Genomic DNA, 21091 nt, shown 5'->3' on the forward strand with positions numbered 1-21091 from the left:
ATTAACGACTATTCACCCTCCCAGCCTGATCGTTAGCAACTCCTTTGTCTGTCCAACTGTCTTTCTCTCTCTTTGGACTCTATCCTATCGTTTACTCCCTACCCCACCCACCTCCCTATTTTCTGCAAATAAACTGACGTTTTCCCAGCCACCATCAGTTCTGAGGAAGGGTCACTGGACCCAAAACGTTAACTCTGTTTTCTCCTTCACAGATGCTGCCAGACCTGCTGAGCTTTTCCAGCAACTTTGTTTTTGTTCCTCTCTACCAATCTTCTCTTTGCTAACTTACCTGGCTGACTCACAGTCATTTAATATACCAATTTTACAATTCTCATCCCTGTTTCAAGTCCCTCCGTGTTCTCACCCTTCCCCTTTCCTGAATACCTTTCTACCCTACAATCCTCAAAGGTATCTGTGCTCTTCCAATTCCAGCCTCCCTTCAATGTCGATTTTAACCATTCCACCTCCAGCTGCCAAGGCACTAAGATTTGGAATTGTCCCACTAAACATTGTGCGTTTCTACATGTCTTTAAGATTCTCCTCAAGACCTAATTCTTCAACCAATCTTTTTGTTATCTGCCTAAGTGGCTTGGTGTCAAATCTCACTGGTTAACTCTCCTGTGACTAGAAACATAACTCTGTTTCTCACTCCACAGATGCTGCTAGATCTGCTGCCTTAGCCAATTAGCATCGAATTGCCAAGGAATCGGCCCCACCTTTCCCTAGATGTACAACATGGAAACTGACCCTTTGGTCCAACTCGTCCATGCCGACCAGGTATTCTAAATTGATTCAGTCCCATTTTCCAGCATTTGGTCCTTATCCCTCTAAACCCTTCCTATTCACATGCCCATCTAGATGCCTTTTAAATGTTGTCATTGTACCAGCATCCACCACTTCCTCTGGCAGCTCATTCCATACAGACACCAGTCTGTGTGAAGAGGTTATCCCTTAAGTCCCTTTTAAATCCTCTCCGTCTCACCTTAAACCTATGCCGTCTAGTTCTGGACTCCCCTACCCTGGGGGAAAGACGATGGCTATTCACCCTATCTATGCCCCTCACGATTTTATTAACCTCTATAAAGGTAACCCCTCAGCCTCCAACAGGGGAAAATAGCCGCAATCTATTCAACCTCTGCCTATAGCTCAAGGTCTCCAACCCTGGCAACATCCTTGCAAATCTTTTTTGAAACCTTTCAAATTTCACAACATACTTCCTATAGCAGGAGGACCAGAAGTGAATGCAGTATTCCAAAAGTGGCCTAAACAATGTCCTGTACAGCCACAACATGACCTCCCAACTCCTATACTCAATGCACTAACCAATAAAAGCAAGCATACCAAACACCGTCTTCACTATCCTGTCTACCTGCGACTCCACTTTCAAGGAACTATGAACCTGCACTCCAAGCTCTCTTTGTTCAGCAACACTCCCATGTTGTGATCATTTGAAATTCATCATTCTTGAATCTATACTTCTGAGTGCAAGACAAAACATTTTGCCCATATCTCTCTTCTCAGCATTATTTGTTCGTTCACCAAGTGCGACCAAACTACTTGTAATTTTATTGATTGGTTTCTGCCTTTCACCGTGGACTAGTGTGCTTAATGGACACTTACCTGCTGGATTGATGGGAAGACAAGATGCATATGGAACAATAATCCTGAAGTTTAAAAGACTGATGAGTTCTTTTAAATAACAATATATTTCTTGGATACTGATACATAAAGTAAAGAAAGCTTTCAAGTTTTTGTTGTACTTTTCCATTAAATAGGCTCTCTACCACTGAGATTAAGTGTTGAGCTGAAAAATAACGTATGATTTTGAATTCTTATTATGCAAAAGCTCCGTCATAAAGAGGCAAGCAAACAAGACTGTCTGGTCCTTCACCCGATTACAGATTGTTCCTGTATCCATGTACTTAAAGTGCTAATCTCAAAATATCCAACAGAATAATCTCAGGTAGCATTATTTTTGTGTAAAGTACACTTTGGATTAGTATATCAGGTCAATTAGCATATAAGATGTAGTTAATCAACATAATCAATTAGGACAATTAACATAACTGGCATAAATTACCTAAAGTCTACTGGAACCAGTGCATATGTTTTAAATTTGTTGTTGGGTGTGGTTGAAAATGACAAGGCAGTACTTTTTGTCCATTTCTAGTAGCCCAGGGGCAATTAAGATCAACCACGTAATGGGGAATTATAGTTATATTGAGGGGTGTTCGGTTCCCTTCCCTGAAAGATATTTGTGTGCAGGTGCACCACATCACACTCCAACAAGCAAGATGCTTTTCTCCCAAACCCAAGATTTTAGAAGATGGAATGTTTCAATATAAGTGGTTACTGAGCCATAGAATAAATCCTTGTGATAAGAAAGCAAAAATGGAATTGGTAAAGTTTGGAGAAAGTGGATGTTGCCACAGGGAAGGCACAAGGAAGTCAGACAGACAGCTCTATTTCTTCAGCTATCAGGTTAATGTCAATCAACACTCCTTTTCAATTGTTTGAGGTTCTTCACTCTGTGTTATTTCACCAAGAATGGCACTAATTCCTTCAGGTCAAGTTAAAAATGGAGAATATGAATGAGCTACCTTCTACTTGTGGTATTGAAAGAACAGCAGAGGTGGTCACTATGGATATGCTGCCATAGTTTGGAGGGGTACATGGGATTCCGGATTAAGGAACTATCTTCAGGCTCACACTGTTAGTACAGAGGTAACAAAGTTAACAATTGCTCTACATTATTATCTTTGTTTCTGCTAAATATAATTTTGAGTGGATATAATAAATTCACGCATTAAAAACAGTTACTGATCTAACAATAGGTGAATCATAAATTATTTACAATAAAACATGTGCTGCATTCTTTACAGCACACAATTATTTGCAATGTTTAACATCAGATTTAACCTTGGATCAGTGATACCATTTACCTGTGAGCCGATAAATCAAAGATTTCAGCCAAAATATAAATTTGAAGATGTTGGCCTGAATTTACATTCCTAGATTTCAGGATAACAAGAGTGAGGAAAATTCCCAGCTCCACAAATGTGACACTGGAAGAAGTATTGTGAAAGCTTGGATTTCATTCAGATGAGTGGGTACTGAGTGAAAGGATGCCACAATGTTTAGAGGCTGTAGGGTATGGAGACAGGTTTAGCAAAAGGCTATTTCAGTGCTCTGGCACTGTGTCCCATTATTTTAATACATTTTTTTAAAAGACCTCCAGCCCTCACCTCTCATATCAGCCCTCCTCCCTCCTGCTACCAACCTCCCTCCCCACATACACACACTCCCAACGCCCCAACTACACCAACTAATGCTCCCTCCCCATCCATATCCTTTTATAGTCCGTGTCATTTTAGTGCTAATTCATGCCAACCTATGCCCTCCACCTATCCCTTGGCCACTTGCAGACTTTTTAGCCGTCATGACAAATTAATGCCACCTCGTGTCAACATATACCGTCTGCCACAGCTTTCCGTTTTTTTGTCTACTTTGTCTCAGGCCACTCCCTGAGATCCTTGCTGAGATTTCATAAAGTTCTTAACTAGCTATTGATGACTTCATTATTTCAACATAAGAGCTTCAGCCTCTTGAGCCTGCTCCACCATTTAATATGATCATTGTTGATCAAAAATGCTCCTATTGATAAAAAGCCATTGACTACATGTAACACCCGTGAATCCTTTATAACAAGTATTTGAATTCATAGCGCCACTTCAAAAAAATTTAGAAGTGCCAAGGGCTGTCAATTAAACTGAGAACTGACAGGTACCTTATGTTTTAATGATTCATGTGAAATCCTTCATGCAGTATTAATCCTATTGTACAACCCTCAGGATTAGGTCACTTTACAGAATGAAGTAGCAAGGACCATATTTTTTAAATTCTATGCCAACTCTTTTTCTTCCCCCAAACACTTAAAAGACAGGACTTTTAACTGCCTTATCAACTTAACAGTTTCATTTCACAGAACTCTTCAGCAGCTCTGTTTACTGCTTCATTAAGCCTCGCAGTTAAAATGAATTTATAAACATATTCTTCACAATTTTGTCTACTTGAAAAGGCATCCTACCTCTCCCCATAGACCATGTGCCCTCTCCCGAAGTGTCTTAGAATCGTAACTAAAATGGTACTGTACTTTTACAAAGGAGTACTCAACCTCTCCCAGGACTCTGGTAAGTTTAGAGCTTCTCCTACCAGTTAGGTTTTCACTAGTTAGGTTTTTGAATTTCAACTAACAAAGATCAGAGCTGATGGTGACAACTGCACTTTAACATGTTCAGTTGCCTCTGTGAACTGTGGCTGTAAAAAAAAAACAGAACCTGCCCCTTACATTCCCTGTGAAAATGGGGGGAACTGGGTTTGGTGGTGGGATTTCCAGATTTACCTCTTAACCACCATTTTCACTAAGAAGGAAAGCTACTCAGTTTGCGTGAAAATTCAGGGCATAATTTTGGTTGGCATTAAAGTACAACATTTAAGAATGGATTCATAGCTGAAAGTGATGTCTATTAGATGAGGTGCTAATGTTTGTCCTCCCAGGCAAATGTAGAAGATCCAATTACACTATTCAAAGGAGAATAGCTGGAATTATCCTGAAGTCTTGGACCATATTTCTGCTTCAGTTGACATCACTTAAATGATTGTTGGATCTTGTTAAGGTTCAAAAGCCCGTATTTGTCTATCATATGATACTGACTACATTTTGAAAGTGATCCACTTGATGAAGTGCTTCGTAAGGTCCCGAAGACAAGCGTGAGGCTTAGTTGTACGTGTGGTTTGGTAACAGCCAGACTGATGACTATAGATTTTTGTCTCAACATGGAAGGCAACGCTAACTTTAAGAACAACTTTAGTTTCAAAGTGCCCATTCCTCCATCAAGCTGCAACAAGGAAAATGAATGCTCCCGGATATGTCAAATGGAACACTTGAGGCCCTCAGAAGTTCAGAATCTAAAGCCTGTGCATTTCAAAATCCTTGTAGAATAAACTGAACGTGTAAGAGACTTAAGCAAAAATGAACACTAATTATAGCCAACTCAGAACCAGTACCCAACAATTCTGTGACAAGAAGGTCTCGTTGAAGTCAAAATCATACCATTATACAAATGAGTGGGCCACAGATTAATTCTCAGGAAGGGTTTATCTTATGGAAGCTGCTTTATTTACTTAATGTATCTTCCGCGGTATTTGGGAGAATGATGCCTAAAACACATGGTTTGCAACAGCAAAACTTGGCATAATGAAGTTTGACAATAATCGCTTCAATTTCCAGAGATCTGTAACTGTCACATCACAATAAAACCTCACTAAACAAATTGGGTTGTTAGCTCTGTTCATTCTCAAAGCAGTAGCTCTTTTTGACTGCTGGCAATATGTAATTTAAAAAAAAGTCAATATCCCCTACTGAAAAAAATTCCTACTTACCAAGATTGGAGGAGGCCCGTCCTTCTGCTGCACGATCCTTCAGGTTCTCTGCAATATTCAACTGTTGCTCATGGTACTGCTTTGCTCTCTCCAAATCCTGCATGCATCGCGCTGCATGACCCAGCCCTGCATACGCTCTCATTTCAATTGCCTTCTCGTCTAGGTCCTGTGCTAATTCCAGCACATGGTTATGATAGGACATTGCTTTGTCAAAGTTCCTCCTGTAGTGATAGGCACTGCCGAGGTTACTGTAAGCGCGTGCTTCCTCTCGCTTGTTGCCCAGTTCCTTCGCAATTCTGAGGTGCTGTTCGTGGCACTGTACTGCATTTTCAAAGTCACCCATTGCTATGTAAACAGCTCCCATATTGCCTAGTTCTCTGGCTTCCGAGAGTTCGTCTTTGGATTGTTTAGCAAGAAGGACACACTGTTTGTGACTGGCCAGTGCATTTGGGTAGTCTCCGATGGCTGTGTAGACATGACCCAGGCTGCTCAATGCTGAAGAGGCTGCCTGAAATGTAGGAAAATAAATTATGTTTTAAACATGGAAGTACATTTGAAGTAAAAGTTTCTTATTCAGCACTGTAAGCAACCAAGAAGCAAGCCAGTCTGGTACCAAAACATGAAAACGCATCCGCTGTACCCGTTGTGGCCTCCTCTACATCAGGGAAACCAAGCAGAGGCTTGGGGACCGCTTTGCAGAACACCTACGCTCGGTTCGCAATAAACAACTGCACCTCCCAGTCGCGAACCATTTCAACTCCCCCTCCCATTCCTCAGACGACATGTCCATCCTGGGCCTCCTGCAGTGCCACAACGATGCCACCCGAAGGTTGCAGGAACAGCAAATCGTATTCCACTTGGGAATCCTGCAGCCCAATGGTATCAATGTGGATTTCACAAGCTTCAAAATCTCCCCTCCCCCTACCGCATCCCAAAACCAGCCCAGCTCGTCCCTGCCTCCCTAACCTGTTCTTCCTCCCACCTATCCCCTCCTCCCACCTCAAGCCGCACCCCCATTTCCTACCTACTAACCTCATCCCGCCCCCTTGACCTGTCCGTCCTCCCTGGACTGACCTATCTCCTCCCTACCTCCCCACCTACACTCAGCTTTACTGGCTCCATCCCCGCCTCTTTGACCTGTCCGTCTCCTCTCCACCTATCCTCTCCTCTATCCATCTTCTATCCACCTCCCCCTCTCTCCCTATTTATTTCAGAACGCCCTTCCCCTCCCCCATTTCTGATGAAGGGTCTAGGCCCAAAACATCAGCCTTCCTGTTCCTATGATGCTGCTTGGCCTGCTGTGTTCATCCAGCTCCACACCTTGTTATCTCAGATTCTCCAGCATCTGCAGTTCCTACTATCTCTGATGAAAATGCAAAGCTTATTTTTACTAAGACAACATAATAAAATCACTCAAATTCTTGCTTCAGAGTTTGAAGATAATTGAGAAAGGAAGTCGAGGGTGTACATGTGTGAATGGTACATTCATACTCCAATATGCATTCCAAATAACTACAGTCAGTTCTGATATAACGTGTTAATTCCGTTCTCGTGCAATCTCCCGTTATAAGAAAATTGTGCAATAACAGCGCCATTTAAACTAATCGGGCTGGAATTGCTTTACAGCCAACACAGGTAAGGAAAGTTCACATTCTACAAATAGCGGTCTAAATTCTTCACTCGCATCAAAGCCAATTCGCACTGAAGGAACACGTGTTACAGCAGAACCAACTGTATTTTTAAAATATACACTGCTCAGGTCCAGCTGAGAGTTTGTGGAAAGTGCTATCCACTTAGGGAGAAACAACATGCTTTTTCATAAATGTTAGAAATGAGAATCTAAGAAACAGTTTTCAAACTGGGGTTTGCATATCTTACAGCAAAAGGCTTCAATGCTTTGACACCACAGGTTCCTAAAGTGTAGATCAAGAAGCATCATGTCCCAGATATAAAGTCTAAATAAACATTTCCCGTGAATTGCACATATCAACAGGTACAGATGGTGACTGATCAAATTCAAATGTAGGGTTTGTTGGAAGAACAGCATATCCAAATCCTTATTCAAACAGAACAAACTAGTAAGAAAGATACATGAACAAAAGAATAGAAGCTATATAATCTTTATGGGTCAGTATACAGGACAAAAGGCTGCATGTGCACTGCGCATCAGTGCCTATGAAGTCTGCAAAGTCTGTAGCCTGGAGCTGGGTGTATCCTAGATCATGATCAATATCCATAAACTGTATATTTCATTGTTTTTCTCTTTTGTTTTCAAAGAAGAGAGCTTTTAGCAAATTAATTATTTCGTATATATTTGCAAAAATATATGCAATGACTGAACCACTTAGTTGAGATTAGGGGGTAATAGGCCCACATCAACATTTGAAAGATCCCTTGATTTGGAGAGAAAATTACCATAGGAAGATGAATACTTTTGGAGCCTAGAGTTATCATTTAATGTTCCCGAAAATGGAATATTTCTGTCTGGTTCGGAAAACTGAAAACTCGGCTGCACCATTGATGACCATCAAAACTAGATTGTAACTAATTTTAAGCTGAACTGCAAGGTTTAAGACCTTGATGATGCTGTTGCATGTTGAGAAGGATTAGGGAGGAGAGTGCTTATACTGGCAGTTGAACACTACCATTCACATGGCCATCTGTTGACCACCTGCAAAGCACTACAGGCTCCGGTGGTTTCCAGTTTCTAAGATGTCTATTGCCAAAGTAACCCCACAGTCTTAGTTGAATCAGTCTGTGTAATAATAGAACAGATGACTACATGGCAGAAACACCAGTTTAACAAGTGTTACATGGAAGACAAACACTTTTAGCATTGAAGCCTTCAGATAAATGTGTTCTGTACCCAAATTAAGCCATAAATTAAGCCATTTCTAATTCACCGCATAGAAACAATGCAAAAAGACTGTTCTCATGCCCTTCCATTCTAACATTTGCAAAGTACTCTGTGACAATATTGTAGCTTTAAAAGGTGCATGTTGTCCTTTTTTTTGAAGAAAGGTTTTAAGACAGAGGTGACGAGCTGTTTATTTGAATCCAATCAAGTAAACAGCTTGTGAGGCATTGGGACTTTTTTAAAAGTTGGAACAATAGAAGCAGCCTGAATGGCTGGAGTCAAGTTCTCTCAGAGCCAGGATTTTTAGTTTTAATTCTTCAGTAGCAGTTGTTGCTGGGGTCTTGAAGTTGGGTTTGGAAGCTGCAGTACATCTCTCCCTGCCTCTCTCTGTCTCTGAGTTTTCTCTTGATTCTTTTCTTCCTGGACTGGAGAATTACCTGTGAGATAATCTATTTTACTGATTTTGCCTTTGCCAAGGGCTTGTTTATAGGATGCTACTGTATTGGAACTGTTTCTATTTAGTAGTTAACAAATCTATTATTCTGATAAGTTTTCCAATAGAGTCAGCTTATTCTAATTTCTTTTTTCTTTTGCTGTATTTGTTAATGTGTATGAATGAAGTGTGTTTTACTTCAAATCTGGTAGTTTGACCAATCAAGTTGTCTCCGCAATGCAACATCTGGCGCTTGCCTTTAAACTAAGAAAAAGTTAGTGTCTAGACTATCTTCTTAATTTGAGGGGTTTGGTCTGGCCCATAACAACTCCAACTTTATAATCATTTCCACTTAATGGGATTTCCAATCCATGCTCAGTAATTAAATGTCAAAAATCTAGATCCAAGCATTAACCCCAACCAATCATCCTTTGAAAATATTCAGTGCATTGTCAGTACTCAAAGTATGAGCACTCAAAATACTAACAGCACAATTTAGAATTCTAGAATGTTTGACATAGGCTCATATCAAGTTTCTTTTATTTTTGTTAAGACTTAATTGTTGTACTTTATAATAAGGAGCTGATACACCTGTACTTGGCAAAAATTCTAAGATTAGTTCTGAGAAAACAAGGTATATATTTGTCAGATGTATCAGGACTTGAATCAGAGAACAGCAGTTGATGTTTAAATGCTGGCAAGTCTAATGGTGCCATAATTATAGTGGTGGTTATGTAGATGGGATATTTGATGCAATACGACAGGCCATATGGCAATACATTGGACTATAACCAATATGAATATATAAATAATATGTACAGATAAATTCCACAAGACATATATGATATTGCATGAATGAAGCACATTTCTCAGGGATATTTCAAATTCTGTAGCTCCTAAATTTCTCAATTTGCATTGGTCGTGTTGTATTTGGCAGAGCAACTTGGAACATGACTACACTGTACAGTTTCTGGCAAGGGTAAACATTACCTGGGGGGTTGGGGGCTGTAGTAAGTCCCTTTAATTACATGATCCATCATACTAAATGAAACCAGGTGAGTACTGCAGCATGCAAATTCCTATCCTTTAAATGGATCAGTATCCAAGGAAAGAATGGTCACAAATTAGCATTTTAGGAAGAAAAAGTTTAAAAGTGATCTTACCCAGCTAATTTTTCACTCTCACTTTCTCCTCCTTAAAAGGTTGTGCCTTTTTCTCATACATAGTTCTATCAGACCTCTTCCTCACCAATTGACTATACATCTGTGCAAGCTTAGACAGTGAGAATTTACAGCTATTCAATTCTCGCCAGCAACACAGCATCCACCACCAGCTGTCTTTCTCTAATGAGAGAGCAACCCTATTGTCCAGTAGGATAATGACAACTTTACATTTACCTCTACATTAGATCGTGAGGATTTCATTGTAAAATTTCACCTGACAGACAGCATCTCCAACAGTGCTGACTCCTCACTGCTGTCCTCACTCAACGTCCACACACACACACGTTGCCAACCAGTCTGCATACAAACATGCACAATTTCCAATACACTGGGGGAGAGGGTGGCAGAGTGGTAATGTCACTAGACCAGCCTGATGTTCTGGAGGAATACTGGCAGAATTTAAATTCAATTCATAAATCTGGAATAGAGAGCCAGTTTCAGGATTGAAGCCATCCACTGTCATAAAAACCCATCTGTTTCACTAACCTCTTTAAAGGAAGGTAATCTGCTATCCTTACCTGGGCTAGGCAACATATGACTTTCAACCCACAGCAACATGATTGACTCTTAACTAATCTCTGAAATGACAAATCATGGCACTCAGTTCCAGGTCAATCAGGAACGGGCAGCAATTTTTAGCCTTTTAAGTGACATTAACATCAACTGCACATTGTTTCAATCAATCACTCATGGAAGGAAAGTCACTTAACAATAGTTACAATCTTTTTTCATCCACATATGACTGCATAAACATTAGCTAAGGTGGCAGTCCACCTGCATCAGAATGTAATGGGTTCAAACCTCACTATGGTCTTCAACATACAATTGCGGCTGGCAATCTATGTAGTACTGAGGAGTCAGCACTGTTGTAGATGCTGCCTGTCAGGTGAAATTTTAAAATGAGATCCTCACTATCTAATGTAGAAATAAATGTAAAGTTGTCATACCGAGACTGGAACATTTGAGTTATAAGGCTGGATGAGCTGGGATATTTTCCCTGAGGCACAGGAGGCTAAGGGGTGACCTTACAGAGGTTTATAAATCATGACAAGCATAGATAAGGTGAATGGCCGAGGTTTTTAGGAACCTGAAGGGCAACATTTTCACACAGAGAGTTGTGCGTATATGGAACAATCTGCCAAAGTAAATGGTACAAACGAGTACAATTATAATATTTAAAAGACATTTGGACAAGTACATAAATAGGAAAGGTTTAGAGGATTTTGAGCCAAATGCAGGCAAATAGAACTAGTTCAGTTTAGGACAACTGCTCGGCATGGACGAGTTGGGTCAAAGGTCTGTTTCTGTGCTGTATGACTCCATGACTCTAAGTCATTCACCCTCAAAAGTAGCCACAATCAGTCTCACTTGGACATGTGTACCTCATCTCAGTACTGTACTGGCTTCTTCACCACCTTCCATCATCAGGGTTGGTGCCTTCGGCATCTCCATTAGACTCCTCTTCTTCCTGATCTGAGGAGTTAGGTTGCTGGTCCACCTCCCTCGGTTCTAAAATCTCACCCCATTGTTGAGGTAAGTTGTGTAGGGCGCAAAAACAATCACTGTTCTGGAAATCCTGTCCAGCAAGTATTGAAGTGGTCTTCCAGAAGTGTTCAGTCAACAGTTAGTCTTCAGACAATAGCCGTCTATCTGTTCAGATGAAGCAGAAATCCTAGGCAGAAAATAACCATCCACAAACATCCACTCCCTCCACCTCTGAAACTCAGTAGTAGCAGTGTACACCATCTACAAGATGCACTGCAGAAATTCGCCAAACATCCTAAGGCAGCACCATCCAAACTCATGAACACTTCCATCTAGAAGGCCAAGGGCAGCAGACTCAAGAAAACGCCATCACTTGTAAATTCCACTCCAAACCACACACTTTCCAGACTTGAAAATATATCACCGTTCCTTCAGTGTTGGCAGGTCAACATCTGGAATTGCCTCCCTTCCAGCCTTCTAGATTGACCTTTAGCACATGGGCTGCAGCAGCTCAAAAAGCTGCCTGAACAACACATTTTTCTCATGAACCTAGCAATGAATACTGACCCACCCAATAACACCCACATTCCATTAATTTTTAAGAAGTCTTCTTAGATACTTTCCATTTATAAATTTTCATCATCAGCGGGTATGCCTAGTTTAGCGAGAGCCACCTATATAAGTGTGGTCAGAATGCAGGTATGAGTCTGTGATGCTGACACAACCAAAACAGAAATGGAAGGTTGGAGATTAGAATTAAGGTACAACACCAGCCATGATCTCAGTGAATGACAGAGCAGACTCATGGAGATGTATCGTCTAATCTTGTTCCTATTTCTGATGTCCGCATGTACTTAGCTTGAGATAAGACAGAAAGGTTCAACTTTTCAGAGTTAGCAACTGGATACATGTATCAAAACAAGTGCGTGGGCTGGTTGATTAAGCAGAAACTCTAGCCTCAGAAACAGAAAAATCACAAGGCACCATTCGTATAAATGCCAGACTACAAAGCAAACAAAACTAAACCCTCATCTACAAAATGCAACATCCACAACACCCAAATATAAAATGGAAGCAAAAATACTGAGCAAATCAGTCTCCTTTCTTTTTTTCTGAAAAAAGCTTGAAACTGGGAACTGTCAGACCCAGCTTTTTAAATTTCCCCAGCTGGAGGGCTAATTGATATCAAAATTATTGCTCCAGTTCCACGAGCAGAATGTTCTCATCCTCCAGGCCAAAAAAAAGTAAAAGATGTCAGCTGAATTGTTTATACAACCTCTACTTTCTTTAATAAATCAAAAAGATGAGCATTCGATCCAGAAATTAGAATGATTGTTGTTAATACTATTTTTTGGATGAAACATTGAACTGCAAATCCTTATGCCCTCTCTCTGATAGGTATAAAAGATCAATACTATGATTCTGAAGAGTTCTCTCCCATGTGCTGGCAAGTATTTATTCTACAAACAATATTAAAATGCTATTTTATATGGTAATATATCTTGTATATTATAAGTATATCTTATATCTATTTACTTTGTTAGCTGTAATGTGATTTGGGATGTCCTGCGTAATGAAGGAGTCATAAGGCCATATAAAAGTAAATTAGTTCTTCCTACCTTAGCATTTAAAAACAATTTCAATTACCCTTAGATTCCAATAAAGTGTAACTGAAATCTATTTGTGCACTTTCTCTGAAAAGACCTGGCAAAGATGATAGTGCTTCATAGCATTTCAAACGTATGATAAAAACTATATTAATAAAAGTTCTTCCCTTATGTTGCATCCTTCATACCCTACGATGATAGTTTTCTCGATTAAATATCATAAAGAATGATTTAATGTTATCTTCATTTCTCTCTGTGTCAATACCACAAGTGGATGGGCAGTTACTTCATTTTCAGGTCTTTGCCAATGACAATCCATCAGTATTTTATCATTAGAATTTGTAGTTGGTAGTATATATTTTGACATTATCTTGTATCAACAGTAGTGACTGTTTTTTAATAGTGTTTTTAATGAAGTAAAGCATTTTACAGAAGCTTAGTCAGATAAAATCTGACATTGAGCAACACAAGATTATTCTGTTCAGGTAAGACTGACATTATTTGGTCTGACTTATGAGCTAAGGTACTAAGTTTGTCACTGATTATCCAAAAGGTTAGGACTATCATTATATGTATGGAGACATCACGCAAAATGGGAATGCCAGTTATATACTGGAATGGTCCAGACTATGCTATATATTGCAATAGTCAAGTCTGCACACACTAAATATTACTGGAACTGTAAGGTAATGAAGGACATAAAATGTTCCTTCTCACTTTAAGTCACCGCCAAAATTTCCCCAACAATTTATCACCATCGCATTGGTATGTGATAATCAAAAGCTCTCCAAATATGGGGAAGCATCAACTTTTGATTTGAAAAATATAATTTTATAAAGCCCACTTTGCCATGGCAAAATTATCTTCAAATAGTTGGAATTCCTACATGAACTATTTTTAATTCCTCACACCCCAAAACCGCAACCAAGCAATTTGAGTTGTTTTTGACCAAATCAGTATTCCACAATACACCACCAAAATAGAACCATTCCACAACATACAGTCAAAATAAAGTTGCTTAAAAAGGCATTGACTCCAGTGGTTCGCCACCAAAAATGTACATTAGTGGCCAGAAACAACCATAAGCAACATTCAATTAAGTACAGTCATGTTATATGGTGCCTTTTCAGCAGCCTACACAAACTTTGAGCAATTAATTGCACAACTTTTGAAAGATGAAGCTTTGGTAACCATTGGTAATACATGTACTGCCTACTGGGGAAGGATAAGTGGGAGAAAACACTCACTTTGCAGCCATTTCTGTTCCTAACCTTAAGTCCATTTCTTTTTTTCATCTATTTTCTGAAATAAATTCTAACTTATCCTGTTTTGTGTATTTAAAGGAATGGTATTCACAAGACAACATGGTAGATGAGCATAAACAAAGATATAACAAGGACCGTCGCAGGCTCATGTTACATGTTATACATATCTGCTGAAAAATGCAATCGAGCGTGGCATTTTCAGATAATTCGTTTCGTTAATACTAGTCCAAGCTCCTTGTGGTTACCCAAATTCCTGAGAAGAGGGTAACCCTAAAAGACCCACAAAGTGGTTACACTTGCACTAAGGATATAAATAATATTTCTAACAAGTTGGTCCTCTTTTCTCGAGAAAAGAGACCAGAACTAGAGGCCATAAATACAAGATGGTTGTGAAGAACCAATCAGCAACACGTAGATGGAAGTCACCAAGTTTACTTTTTAAACTACAGTCTTGTCCAGTATCTCCTTTTTGGACTGGTGTGACACTGGCGGTTATACCCATACAGATAATTGCCACTTTTAAGCCTGGTCTTCGAGCAGCCTAATCCTATCTTCTTCTCTTTACCTTATGTTTTCACATACATCACTCTTAAATGGTTGTCTTGGAGGAGAACACATTGTTTGGAGGGGGGGGGAAGCAGGGTGTTGGAACAGGTCAATCTGCTTTGTCAGATCCCTATAAGAAGATATGGTTGAGAAAATAAACGTGATCACAATTGCATTACTAGAATATTAAAACCCTGACTTGTCAATTGCTTGGACACCATGTTCATTCATTCCATTAATGAGTTCAACCTCAAAATAACATCAGTGTAACAAATACTGATAATATGCAAAGTTCCTCATCAATAGATGTTAACAAATACTTTAAAAATATTTGAATGTAATCCTTCTATAAAATTTTAACATACATTTTTGGTCAGCCAAAGGTTATCCCCAGCTGCAAGCCACAAAATCCACACAAGGAGTTTTGCATTGGCTAATGTAAAGTGAAGGACACTCCTCTTAGTGACATACCACACTTAGATAAGTCAAATAAGGTCAAGCATAGGTTGGCAACAACAAAGGTTGAAAAGTTTCTGAACATTTTCTGGATTTTAACAAGTTGAACCGTGCAAAATAATGTTAAGTTTTCACTGCTTCCCAAATAGAGCTGTATGGGAAGAATCCAAATGCAAAATTAGAAATCTACTCCTTCAGACCCCATTAAATAATCTAGCTCATGGGCCAACTATCAAAAATGCTCCAGACAACTTATTATACTATGTACCTAGCTTACTCAGACATATAATTACTGAGTCTGCCACAGAGAATTGATTAAATTCCCCATCTGCCATCACCAGGCACGTCAAGCTGAAGTCAACTTAATCCCAAAAGCCGGGCTACCCTTCAAAACATTGACAGAAACAACTACTACAAAGTTATTTGTGCTTATTGTAACTTACATTTTTAAAAAATCAATAAAAATTTCAGAGCTATTGGAATAAGCTGACATAAATACAGTCAGTAAAGTTATCAAGCTTGTTCTCCATGAAAAGTTTCATTGCCAATGGAGTTTTCCCTTGCATCCATTCAAAATTGCCTTGGAAAGGAAAATGAAGAATCCGTATACAAAAGCCAGGAAACTGTGCCAGGTAACCACTTCAACATTTTTATATGCATTCTGCACCCTCAATTATGCTTTGAGCATTACAAGTGCGCAAACACTCTAGAGCGCAAAATGTAACCAGCCAGAAAATTGTGGACAGAGAGAACCAAAATGAATTCGATCACTGTGCCAATTTTGCACCTTTGTTCCTGGCACTGATTAGTGAACCTACATTTATATACTGGAAAAACAATCATGTGACAACATAACCTGGAAATAATAAGAGTTTAAAAATTTGAAGACCTATATACAAAATTGGTTTGAACAGGAGTTGCAAAACGATGAACAGATTCACTTCACATTAGCTGTGTTGGCAGGTTTAGCAGTATGTGTTGGCACTAAACATTGACCATCAAGGACTGAACTTCCTCCATAACTTTAAATACGGTGCTGTAACTAACGGTTTAACCTATGAACACCAAAGAGTTTTTTTTAATAAATCCCTAGCATTTCTCCCCCTTCTGTGGTGTTCTTTACAACTTCTTTTTCCCGTCAGCAATGAAAAAGTATCTAAATTATATTGCTGTAATGGGCTGTTTCACTGCAATTGTCTTATATACTTCATGCCTATCACTGTAACAATTTCAGGTGTACCCTTCCTCTCAGCCCATCCTCCACCAAACTACCCATGTAATACTTCCTGCGCCTCATATTTCATTGGGCTGGATTGTAGCTTCAAAGGGTAAGCAGCATTGAGTGCATGTGTGTGCATCCAAGAGACAGAAAGAGAGGGAGAAAGAGTGAGAGTGAGGTGTGTGCATGCGCATGTGTGTCTGTTTGTGTGCAGCAGTATTGACTCCAACATGTAGGATGGAGTCAGTCCAAGGTCATTCATCATGGACAGGGCACAGTACAATGTGGAAATGAAAAAATACTTTCTAATTATTTAGTACATCTCTCACTCCTGCACACCAGACTCCCACACATAAAACTAATGCCAAGTTTTTAAATCTCAATTGGTTAATTGCTTGTAAAAATAAGCATGCTTCAATTAAGACCTGACTTCAAATACAGTTAATCCTTTAATAGACTATTTAAACTGTCAATCAAACTGACAATTTTGCTCCTGCCAAACTAAATAGCTTTTGAAACTCAACCAAGTATTAATAATGGCATAATGATAACCCTTGAGGAAATGTCAAAGTAAAACTACCAAACCAACATGTCAATCAAAGCAGCCCAATAAAGAATTTTTAAACAATCTTACTAACAGTTGCAGTTTTTTTCATTCAAAATTTAAAGAGCAGGGTATTTATAAAACTTCATATCATGTCAGTTAACAGAGATCATCCAGCCTTCAGGAACATTCATGTCTACTCCATCAATTTTGACTCCCAAATGTGGGTTAAGGTCCCTTAAACTGCCAAAACAGCCTGTTTGAAATTCTAATCACCTTACCTTCTTCTTGTACCTGAACTGATTATATTCACCCTCCTTCTTCAGTGATCATCTCTTTGCTAATCCGTAATTATCACTGGTTGTAGAGATGGAGAATTGATCCTGCCATTAACTAAGGTTCTAACTGTGTCAATTCCCTCATTTTATCATTGAGTACACACCTCCAGTAAGTTACACACAAGAGAATTCTGAGCCAGCGTGTAGCAACAGTCTAAATTATGGGGCAATCAATGAGAAATACAACTCCAGCAAAATGTGAGTCATTGTTTCATGTTTTCGGACACAGAAATACTCTACATGTAGACTCCTGGATATCCTTATTCTGTACCACAAGCAATACTAACTAGAAGTAGTAATGGGTTAACCTAGCTCTATATTTCAAGAATATGACTCATTTGCTATTTTCACTGAACCATCAGTTTTCTTGTTGCCAGTATTTTATTTGCAGCTGCCCATAAACAACATGCAAAGGGCTTTGTTACAAGGGTAACTAGAAGTTAATCACAGAGAAGAAGGGTAATTATAGAATCATTTATTTCATTTTCTAAAACACTATGAAGTTTATAAGCAGTATTAAATCGCTTTTGATTTTTTTTCTTATGGGCATTCTGTTCAATTTCAATTTACTGAGAAATAAAGCAAAGAGTCTATGTAGTGCCCTATTTTTGTGTGAACATTTCCATGATTGACTCAAGTATGAAGCACGGTCAAAATTCAGCATTTTATATTAACAGAACTCTCCGCAGGCAATGGGCATGGGAGGATAATGAATATCAACATGGCATAATAGAGAAACCATGTGCAAACATTTTACATGTCCTTATTTAGACAATGGTTTGTTTTCTAACTGTAAATGTTAATCATAGGTAACAACTTGAGTTTTTAAATGATTTCTAAATTAAAAATTATGATTTCTAAATTATTCAAAATAAATATATACAATGTTCCTGTAAATACACTAGGAAGTTAATACCACAGCTCATGGACTGGGTCAATGTGTGTCCAGGAAATCAACCAAATCATTTAACAAGTCATGTTGATAATCTTATCGTAAATGGTACCTTTGCCACCATGTTACTCATACCAATTCATAGGAGAGACTACTGCTTTATAACTCAAGGAATTAGTCAGCTAAAACTTCGTGTTATCCATCTTAGCAGACCACACCACCAGACCAATCCCACGTGGCCCCAGAATGCAGCGTGGGTAAGTGCCGTGTCCCAAGTGAAATGGGATGCCTAGAGGTGCAGGAGGAAGGTCTAAAGTCTTCTACACCACCATCTTCTTTCTGCTACACTCACTTACTCCAAGTCTGCCTCTGCACAAGGCTCTCACCATGTCTCATATACTATAATCCTCTGTGCTGCAATCATTGTGTCCAACTGATAGCTGCCACCCGCTGCAACCTCCCAAACTACTAATCCTTTGTGCTTTCTGCAGATCTTACTCACTCACTGGGGACACCAACTCTTCTGCTCCTGCATCACCACAAGCTTCTCTTCCATCCACTTCCAACATACTCAACCCCTCCCTTTTGTCTCATTGCCGGAAACACTGGCCCACCCCTCCACAAAAATTGAATGATCGATCTTGTAATCCTTAGAATGGTTGTACTTGATTGCAGGACTGAAGGAGTTGTTCAATATTTAATCCTGTGCATGTAATATTCAGTTTATTGTTACTGTTTATCCACTTAAGTTTTGTTTTTAGTGATAAATGGCCAGAAATAAAACTTCTATCAAGAAAAGTCCATTGGCATTGTTGCTTTATTGTCAAATATCTTTGGCACAGCGCTCAAAAGTTACCATGCAATTTTGTTTAAATGAGTTCAATTCAGAAGCACGGTCCAAACTTCAGTAATGTCACAATCCTTCCATCAGTGCTGCTGTTTATGTAGTAATCATTTAGTTTTTGCTGTTTGTTTATGAGTGAAAAAAATGCAGTTGTTGTAAGCATTTCAAAAATGACAAAGTCTAAACAATGACAAACTATAACACAAAATGTTTCCTGTGTCTCACAGCAAAATGGTCATCTGTGTGTTGCATATACCTTTTTTTTTCCAGGAAACTTATATTCCAGAAGTTGAAAAGTTCATGCTTCACCCTGTTTTACATTTTATACAGAAAGAAATCTGGTTTCTTTCATGCACTGCTCTTAAAAAGCGTTTCCTTAAGACATCAATTCCTGGCCCATTCTTTGAATGCCCAGTCCTGTTGCTAATTACATTCTGGGAGCAATAGGCAGACTTACATATTGAGACACAGGCTGTTAGGTTTTTCAATGTCTTAAGTCAATACAGTGACAGCTTTTGGAACTGCCTTGAAATGGAGGATAAACTGTCATTTAGAAAGGCACAGATTAATCACGGATACTCAGCACAGTTTTGTTAATGGAAGCTTGTGTCTTTCTAACTTAATTGAATTTTTGAGGATTTAACAAAGAGGATTAATAAGGGTAGTGCACTAGACATTGTATACATGGATTTTAGTGAGGCATTTAACCAGGATACATGGCAGACCGGTCAGAAATGTAAAATCCCTTTGGATACAGGGCAATGTGACAAGTGGGCTCCAAAATAAACTCAGTGACAGGAAACAAAGGCAATTGGCAATGGACAGTTTTGTAAATGCAATTTACAGGACTCACTGTGAAGTACCTGCTATTTGTTGTATACATTAATGATTTGCTTTTAAATGTCGGAGGCATGATTGGGAAATTTGCAGATGACATGAAAATCAGTCATGTAATTAATAGTGAAGAGGAGTGCTGTTGACTCCATTATCAATGGTTTGGTTGAAGGGGCAGAAAAGTGGCGATTGAAATTCAATCGGGAGAGATGTAAGGTAATGCATCTGGGGAGGGCAAACAAAGCTTAGGAAAATACAGTAAACAGGGAGATATTGGGCGGGGGGGGAGAAGATATGAGAGTGTCACTCCAAAGGACCTTGAAGGTGAAATGAAAGGTGGGTAATATCTCAAGAAAGCATATGGAATGTTATTCTTTGTTGGAACAGGTATAAAATAGAAAAGGAGGAGTGTAATGCTGGAAACTGTATAAAATGCTGGTTAGGTCACAGCCGGAACATTAGGTACAGTTCTGGTCACAGCAATATAAGAAGGATGTAATTGCTCTTAAGACAATACAAAGCAGATTTTACAAACATGTTGTCGGAGTTTGAAAATTGCAGCTATGAGGAACGATTTGATAGGCTAAGGCGGTCTTTCATTGAAGAGGAAGCTGAAGGATGACTTAAATGAAGTATACAAAATAATGAGAGTCTAGATAAGGTAGGCAGGAAAGTCTGATTCCCATATTGAAGAGGTCAAGTTCGAGGGATGTGGACTTAACGGGATTGGTAAAAGGATGAGAGAAAAAAAAACAGGATTTTTTTCCCACCCAGAGTTCTGGAAGTCTGGAATTTGCTACCTGGTCTGATGGTGAAGGCTCAACCTTCAACTTGTTTATTCGATCTGCCCCTGAAGAGCTGTAACCTGCTACATACCAATGCTGGAGATGGAATTAGAATCAGCAGTCTTTTTCTTATTTTCTTGTTCAGCCAATGTAGACAGAATGGGCCTCTTTCTGTGCTGTAATGTTCCTTTAGTTTTATGGCTGTAAGCCACTTGGTTCTCAGAGAGACAAGGCTTCTAACTGAAAATGTTACTCAAGACAACTGAAATCCAAAATGCCACTGTATAGATACATTTTATTGTTCTGTTGTAACATGCTTCT

General features: G+C 39.1%; 1 protein-coding gene across 1 annotated transcript in view; it reads right to left on the reverse strand.

Annotated features, from left to right (window-relative positions):
- Positions 1–5434: 5434 nt before the first annotated feature.
- The window catches only part of LOC125485994 (tetratricopeptide repeat protein 28-like), a 144648-nt gene continuing 128991 nt past the window's right edge, over positions 5435–21091 (reverse strand). The window contains exon 5 of the mRNA XM_048611729.1: positions 5435–5950. Within this exon, the coding sequence (XP_048467686.1) occupies positions 5435–5950 (516 nt within the window). The remainder of the gene's footprint in view (positions 5951–21091) is intronic.

The sequence above is a fragment of the Rhincodon typus genome, chromosome 24 (genome assembly GCF_021869965.1).
Source record: "Rhincodon typus isolate 14 chromosome 24, sRhiTyp1.1, whole genome shotgun sequence".
Taxonomy (NCBI): Eukaryota; Metazoa; Chordata; class Chondrichthyes; order Orectolobiformes; family Rhincodontidae; genus Rhincodon; species Rhincodon typus.